Source organism: Olea europaea, chromosome 7 (assembly GCF_002742605.1).
Source record: "Olea europaea var. sylvestris chromosome 7, O_europaea_v1, whole genome shotgun sequence".
NCBI classification, from domain to species: domain Eukaryota; kingdom Viridiplantae; phylum Streptophyta; class Magnoliopsida; order Lamiales; family Oleaceae; genus Olea; species Olea europaea.
The window spans coordinates 9,336,140-9,344,190 of NC_036243.1; the positions used below are offsets into that span (position 1 = coordinate 9,336,140).

At 34.8% G+C, this 8,051-nt stretch overlaps 1 protein-coding gene across 3 annotated transcripts; it reads left to right on the top strand.

The window, feature by feature from the left end:
• Nucleotides 1-586: 586 nt before the first annotated feature.
• LOC111396914 (sister chromatid cohesion 1 protein 2) lies at nt 587-7,785 on the top strand. Of its 3 annotated transcripts, XM_023023524.1 has the most exons (13): nt 587-858; nt 1,889-2,159; nt 2,298-2,335; nt 2,414-2,457; nt 3,209-3,273; nt 3,357-3,763; nt 4,286-4,400; nt 5,206-5,342; nt 5,699-5,991; nt 6,666-6,702; nt 6,973-6,994; nt 7,160-7,292; nt 7,458-7,785. In XM_023023524.1, the coding sequence occupies exons 1-13, from the start codon at nt 735-737 to the stop codon at nt 7,575-7,577; spliced, it is 1,806 nt and encodes a 601-aa protein (XP_022879292.1). In that variant the 5' UTR covers nt 587-734; the 3' UTR covers nt 7,578-7,785. The 3 variants fall into 3 exon arrangements, 1 of the variants encoding a protein (XP_022879292.1); XR_002703086.1 differs by lacking the exon at nt 6,973-6,994; XR_002703087.1 differs by lacking the exons at nt 6,666-6,702; nt 6,973-6,994.
• Nucleotides 7,786-8,051: the final 266 nt, after the last annotated feature.

Consider the following 8,051-nt stretch of genomic DNA (forward strand, 5'->3'; position numbering starts at 1 on the left):
CGAACCTTATCGAATCAAGCGGCTCGATTTTTTCTTTTAATAATAACATTCTAGGCAGTTGGCACACAACTGTCTATTTTTTTAAATGACGAATCGGCCCGACAGTCATATAGGATAGCTCGGCTCGGGCTGATCCCCCAAAATAGGGCTCTGCCTGAGCCTCAACTTGATTCTACAAGCTTTTTTTGGGCCGAACTCGCCGTCGGCGAGCCATTGTGATAATGAAATAATTTTCATTAATTTTAGATCTGAAATGTGATAAAAATATAAAATTTGAAATTAAATTGAAGCTCATCTACTAAATTCCTGTTTGTCCCATATTTTTAATATTAATTTTTTCACAAACTCATTCTTAGTTTTTTAACAAAAATTTCATCTTTTTATGAAAATTTACTTTATATCTAATTGTATCAAAACTAAACAAGGCTAAATTGAATTTTTGTTGAAAGCTCAGTGACTGCAAATGAAATTTACTCAATTGGTAAAAAAAATGTCACCGTGGTAATGTTACTCCTAATTAACTTTACCGTTTTCCAAATAAAAAGAAAAATGGAAAATCTTGAAAAATATAGAGACTTCCCTCATACACCTCTGACAGGACATGACCGTTTTTATTCCAAAACGTTCCCTTCCACTTCTCCCAGCGATTCCCCTCCTCTGAATGTCACACAAACTTGTAACTATATATATATATCGTGAGAGAGAGTTGAGAGAAGAGGAAATTGGAGAAGAAGATGTTTTACTCACAAATGCTTCTATCAAAGAAGGGGCCTTTAGGCACAGTTTGGTTTGCTGCTCATTGCCACAAAAGGCTTAAGAAAGATCAAGTTAAGCAGACTGATATTTGTTCTTCTGTGGGTCTGTCTCTAATTTCTCTCTCCATTTTTTTTCTCACTGTGTGATGTTCGGTTAAACTTCTAAGAATTGTTTTTTCTTTTAATTTCTTGGAGTTTCTCCCTTGCTTTCTCATGAATCGAGAAGGTTTTTTGGCTATTCTTTTCCACTTCTGTTGAAATATTGACTTGTTATTTGTTAACATATTCCTGGGCTTTGAATGAACTAATGGAACTGTGTTTCTAATTTTTTCTTTTCGGAATTTTAAGAACTCTAATGTAAATATTAAGTGTTCATCACATACAGTCGTTGAGAATTACTAGTTCGTGTTTGGTTTCCCTCAATTCGTATTCATGGGCTTCTTTTGTCAATGTGTTTGCAATTAGAAGTATGTTTACTACATTGATTCCTGACTGAACATATATTTTTACATGCTTCTTTCTTTTTATTTCTTATAGTCATGATAACCTTACTGTAGGGATATTGTTATAATGAGGTGAGGATTTTGTTGATCCTAAATTTGTTGGATATTGTTATCCTATATTAATAGGGCACATCGATTTTCAATCCTAAGCTAGTCATACTTTTAAACATTGTATTGATTTGATATCAATAAAAGTTCTCTATGTTTATTTAATGTGGATCTAGAGGGCACTGGAGCAGTTTTAATTTTGCTTAGGTAAAGCTTTCCATGAGTTTCATTCTCTTGCAGGTAGCCTTGTGCTGCTCCTCTGATCAAAACATTTTTTTCTTCTCATTTTTGTTGGTTTGTTGAACTTATTTTAACCCTAACTAAATTATTATTCAGAGAAGAAAGATAATTGTTTGTAATGACATGCTTGCTAGTTGTAGTGAAAACTAGCATACAAGTAATTAACGGTGGTATTAAAGAGGTTCCCATTTACTTGATATCGTCAAAGTTCTTCTCTTTCTTTGACACGATAGATAGTAATTTGTGTGGTATAAATTCAAATTATTTTTTCCATCAGTAACTTCTGTATTCATATATTTAATACTCTTTCTCTGATTTATCTAACCTCATTTCTTCATGCAGATAAGATTTTACTTGATGAAGTTCCAATGGTAACATATCGGATCTTAGCCTACCTTCTTCTGGGTGTTGTGAGAATATACTCGAAGAAAGTCGAGTATCTGTTCCACGACTGCCATGGTGTTGTTGCTAAACTCAGTAATTTTAAGGTTGGCGAAAGAAAAGGTGCAAGTATTGGAGGTATGCTTGCACCTCATTACTCTATCACCTTTCCTAAGAGATTTGAACTTGATGCTTTTGACCTAGAAGTCATGGAAGATCAAGATGTAATTGAGTGAGTCAACATTTCAGTTTATTTACTATTTTGTTCTGTCTATTTTTCTATTTCTTTTTAAATTATGGTTTTGGATAGATACAAGGTACTTGCAACAATGGTTTACAACCTTCTGTTTTTGTATATTTGGCTATGCAGTGGAAATGTGAGATCTCGTGAAGACATCATGCTTGCTGGTATTTTATCTTTCTGTCTATACACTATCATTATATGTTGTGTGCAGCTTGGCATACCTTATCTTTTTCACTGATCAGATGAACTAAGGAAGGAGGGCAACACAGTTAACCAGCTTGGCAAGGTACATCTGGTAGATTGTTTAGATATCTTTTCTTGCATTCTAGTTCTTTTGATGTTGTGATATCTATACAGTGTTTACATACTTTTATAGAATATTTATATCCATATTTCATTTTCATTAAATGAGTTAATTTTAAATTTTTGAAAAGAAATGCTTGGAGTTAATGGCTTGCATTGTCGAGTATTTGAGCACTTAGTGTCTATTGTTTCTTGCCTGCGAACGTTTGTTATATTAGGCAGGAAAAGTGTAATGATATTTGGCAATCAGAGGTGCAAGATATTTGGCAACATCCGATGAGAAAGGACAATTCTTTTTTGATTTATTAACCATACCCGAGAACTCGTTTGCGAATTAACACTTAACTTAAGTGAATTACCAGGGAGCGTTGCAGCCAAGTTTCTAAATCCCATCTTGAACTTCAATTTGTTTAATCAACTTGTTGCTAAAAATTTCCCAATTAATGAAGTTACATATTACACTCAGTGCTACAGAAAGGATGGCCTTTGGATACTGCATATATTGGAGCGCATGATGGAAACCTGAATTTATAAATTTGATTTCATTCTTTCGAATAACAATGTAATCCTGAGGCAGTGAGGATTTTTACTCCATTTTTATTTTGGACTCCTTTGTGCCATAGCAATCAAACAAGTCCTTAAGGGTTGTCCATTTGATAAAATCCCCTTGACCAAAACCAAATATGTTGAAATAGACATGTTTTAACGAGATACAAATTTTTTTTTTTTTCCAGGATCATCATGAGGAGAATATTTCCTTTACTGATGCTTATTCGTCTGTTTATACTCCAGTTAGAGAGTAAGTATTTCAGTTCTGGTAGTTCCTCCACTGAGAAGATCAGTGTAGAATTCTGCCGCCTAAATGTACATTCCCATTTGCAGTGTGTACTCATCGCACCCTGTGGACAAACAATTGGGTGTAAGCCCATCAAATAATAAGAGCAACTCAGTAGCGAGCATGGAGATATTTCGTGGGACAGAATTCTTTTTAGAAGATCGTCTGGATCCTATGGTACTGGACGAGGCTGAAAATGAACAGGACCATGGTAGACTATCTGATGAAGAGCGTGAGATTGCAGAAGAGCAGATGGAGTGTCCGATGACTAAATTGAACTTACAAGAAGAGGAACCACATGATCTTGCTAGGTCATTTGATAAAAATGAGTCAGTAGATGCAGAGCAAACAAGACTTCCAGAGACTGTCTTAGATAGCAGAAAATGTCAGAGGATAGAAGAGTTTTCGACATCCATTGCAGTTGATGTAACTTCAGACTCAAAGGATCCTGGTGGTTCGTGCATTCTAATTTATATAAATATTTTAATAACGTATTGAACACCAGCATGATATTACAACAGGCAAAGTCTTGTGTTCAAATTTCACTGCAACCCATTTATGAAAATTGTATGCACCAGACCTTTGATGAGAATATGAATCCTTCTTGTACACGTGTTAGAAAGTACCCATATATTTAATTAAATTTTTTCTTCAACATAACTTGTGAATTTCTTTGGGAATTATATTGCATTATATCTCTGTATTCTAAGTCTACCAAAATTTCATTGGTGTGGGGACAGAGATTTGTTATGGACCTGAATACCAATTTTTTTTAACCATATTGGGATGCTTCTCTCTTTCCCTGGTTTCCAATTCCATCACTCAAAACAGATATGGCATATCTTAACTTGTTTGCATGCTAAGTTCTCTGGTATTTTGTTTTGTTTTTTTGTTAGTCAGATAACGAGTACAGTTTCATTGTGAAAGAAGCCATCAAGTAATTTCTTTCTGAACAATGCTGGTTTCTTAAATGCAGGTGCTGCTACACCACCAGGGATTATGGCTATTCGCACTCCGGCTCCGAAGGAGCGTGCGAAAGTTCTGAAGAAGCGGAAGTGTTCATTCGATGACACCATTGCGGTACCTAACAAGTATGTACTGTAACTTATAATTTCGACCAAGGTTTCAACTTAACTTATAATTTCGACAAAGGTTTCAACTTTCAACTGAAGCTGAGACTTCAGTTTTTGGCATTCACAATGGCAACGCATGTCCTATAGATAGAATAAGATTATTATGTTTGGTAAGCTTATAAGGTTTACTTATAAGTAAGTAAGATTTATAATGAGAATTACCTTTGAGATAAGTAACTTGTTTTACTTAGCCCCTGTTTGGCCCCCATTCAATTTCATATTATTACATTCCATTTTTCTCTCTCCTATTTTCAACCACACAATCTTCCATAAAACTTTTCTTTCTTTTTCAACGGCTCATTTTTCAAAAAAATACTATTCCACCCATTTTCATTTCTAGAAAATGGAGGCCAAACGGGGGCTAGAAGTAAGAAAATTTATCTGTGCAAGTCATTTAAAAGTAAGCTGTCATTTAAAAGTAAGCTTAGTCAATACTGTATTTTGATTTGAAACATTGTAAACATCTAGTGAAGCATAAGGTCTTGATACTCTCTTAAAATGCACTTATTTGTTTACAAACCGTTATTTGTTTAATTCGAATCTTCATTTTGACACTCGTTCTAGGAGTGTATGCTGAAATTTAACCATCTCTTTGGCAAATTTTTTATAAATAGTCAAACTTTATAATCAACCACACATTCTAATGGACCATCAAGTACTATTCATTGATACACTACTCATATCTAACTATGAACTGTATATAAATTCTTCCCTAACGGAGGCTAAGTGAAACTAAAGCTGTATATTGTCTTCCATTTTGTAGGATGTTCAAGCAATGGATAGAAGACCCGAGTGATTTAATATGTAAGAGAAAGAATGCTCCTCATACCATTTTACATGCCTGGAGAGCTCATAAACTTTCTAATCTCCCTCGGACTTTCTTGGATCCTTTGTTCTCCTGTGAGTTCATTTGATCATTTCGGTAGTTTTGCTGCAAGCCTACAAGAAATAAATTTCACTTGTACTATTCGCCCTTGACTTATTGCTTGCAACCCAACTTTCAATCGAGCAAGTTGGTTGCGTAGTTGCACTATCAGTCCCCACTCACGTCTCCGTTAATTCTTCACTTGCCTTGACGTATAACTATATGTTGCTAGATTTTACTGTCCAGAAAGTTGAAATGTGAGGCAGGTAGCCATGAGGGCTACGTGAAATGCTCTCTGTCATTGGGCTGACGGTGCAGCTATAATACAAGGTTATAGGACCAATTTTCATTGTAATATTTTCATCTTGGTTATGTACTATGCTGTATGCAGGTATCTCATTAGATCTTCAATCTCTTGAATGCAAAAAGATATTGCCAAGCGAGCCAATTGGAGCTGTGGAAATATTTGCAAGTCAAGATGAAGCAGTATTTCCTGTCACACCTAAATCTCGAGAACAAACTCCAATTGCTCCCGCAACTCCTGTTACTCATTCAGCCTTACCAAGAGTGCAGGAGAGCAGAGGAGTTTCGGACATTTTGGAACCTTCAACCTCAAATGAAATCCCCGAGAAGGCGTCTTCTATGAGTGAAGACCTGGAATTGAATGTTACTTTAATGGATGAGGTATAAATGTAGTTCTCACTGATCACAAATTTCGAGGTTAGGACCTTGTTTGGCTAAGCTTAAAAGAAATAAAACTTATTAGGAAATATATTTTTTTTTTCTAAATGTATTTATGTTTAATTTACTTTTTCTTACTTATAATCAAAAAAAGGTACTTACTTTGAGAGTAAGGTCGAGGTTACTTGAGTCCCCTGTTTGGCAAAATTTATCAATTATATGTTCATACTTCGTTTTCGACTGCATGTTCGAATGTCCAAGAGTACTATCAACTGCTCATTTCTACCTATTTATAAATTTGACCATTCATAAATTCTTCTCAAACGGAGGTAAGTAACTTGGCAAACAAAAAGTTTTCTAATTTAGAGCTTACTTTGCTTATAAGTAAACTCCCGATTATGTCCTTTAAGCCAAATATGCACATAATGTGATATTGGGACTTCACTTCCGGAGGAGGACATTTGAAAACAGTATATTGCAGAGTGATTTATTTGTGGGGTGGGTTGCAGTACTCAAGTGCGATGGCTGATCATGCATGTAAAACAAATTGTTGCTGCATAAGAATCTGCTTTTATTTTCTATTATTGCCAGAAGTTTTTCTTTTTCTGAGTTGTACAAGTTACCTAGTCATTTGGCACTTGAGAAGTTAAATGTTTCTTCTATGCTTTTATTATCAGGAAAAAGATTCATCTGAGGATATTGGCCAGGAAAAAAGTAAGAAATTTATTCTATTTACTTTGTGTGAAAGTGATTATTTGAAAAGTGTTTTTTGTTTTTGAGTGGGTGTGTGGGTAAAAAGTAGGAAAAAGTTATGGTAAAACATGAAAAATGATTTTTTTGAGGGTATGTGGTTGGAAATGAGTGTGGGGGAAGTGCTTTTCACATAATCACTTTCAAACAAGGGCTTATATTGTTATGTGATGATTTATTTATTTACTTTTACTAGCTGTATGAAATATTCATTACTCTTTTTGTTAATTGCAGATATACTATCTGCGAGAACAAAGTACGATAAACACTCTCTCTCTCTCTCTGTGCATCTATGTATATACTCATATACATGCACACACACACACACACATGTGTGTATATATAAATTAAATGTGTGCTACTCATATATATTAAATGTGTCAAAGGCCTTTTGGTTTTATTTTCATTGTGTGCAACGCAGAACGATTGCAAGATATCTATATGGAAACTTTGTTAGACAAAAGAGATGCAAAGAGGATGCTGTAGTGAAATTGGCACAGGTTCTCAAAGGAAAAACCAAGAAAGGAAGTGCGAGGCTATTCTACGAAGTACTGGTAATTGCCTTTTGGTCTATTTGTGCCATTACTGCATATTTGTTTGATTGAATAATATTAAATACGAATACATGCTGCGATTAATGCATTAAAGGTCGATAAGTTTGAATATGTCAAATGTCGAAGTATGGAAATTCATTGACAAGTTACGGATTTGTCTTGCAGGTTTTGAAAACCGGGAAATGCATAGATGTAAGGCAGGACAATCCGTATGAGGACATATTTCTGCTCGAAACTCCTGTACTGAGGCAGTTGTTTGAACCTGAAGGAGGAGCACAGCTTTAGTCTGCATTTGTAGGTGGTGTGTATAGGAAAAGCAGATCTGGACAATGCAGTAAGGAAGGGTGTTTATACTGTCTTTTTAGGATCAAAATCTTGGGTTTTGTAATTTAACATTCCGTTTTTCTTAATCCGAAACTTGATCATTTCTCTCAATATGTGGATGAGTTATAGCATTAACTGTAGCGCTTAGGAGAATGTGTAATTAAAAAGTGGGGAAAAATTTTGAATTTACGTGCAAAATGCTTTATTGTGTGAATGTATTTTACAGATTCTGCAACGTATCTTTATTTCCGTTTTTGCAATTTATAGCTCTTAATGAAATCAAATGACTTCAATGTAGCAGGGGTGAGTACGTTGCAACGTATCTTTTATTGTGTGAATGTATTTTACAGATTCCGCAACGTATCTTTATTTCTGTTCTTCAATATTTGTACAGCTTTTCTACGTTAGGTATCTATGTATATCCGTATGTATGGG

What these genes read in the sequence shown, in the direction of transcription:
- LOC111396914 (XM_023023524.1), top strand. Translation starts at nt 735, where the DNA reads ATGTTTTACTCACAAATGCTTCTATCAAAGAAGGGGCCTTTAGGCACA. An exon ending in TGATATTTGTTCTTCTGTGG is followed by an intron (nt 859 to 1,888) that starts GTCTGTCTCTAA and finishes TTCTTCATGCAG; the next exon opens with ATAAGATTTTACTTGATGAA. An exon ending in GGCTATTCTACGAAGTACTG is followed by an intron (nt 7,293 to 7,457) that starts GTAATTGCCTTT and finishes TTTGTCTTGCAG; the next exon opens with GTTTTGAAAACCGGGAAATG.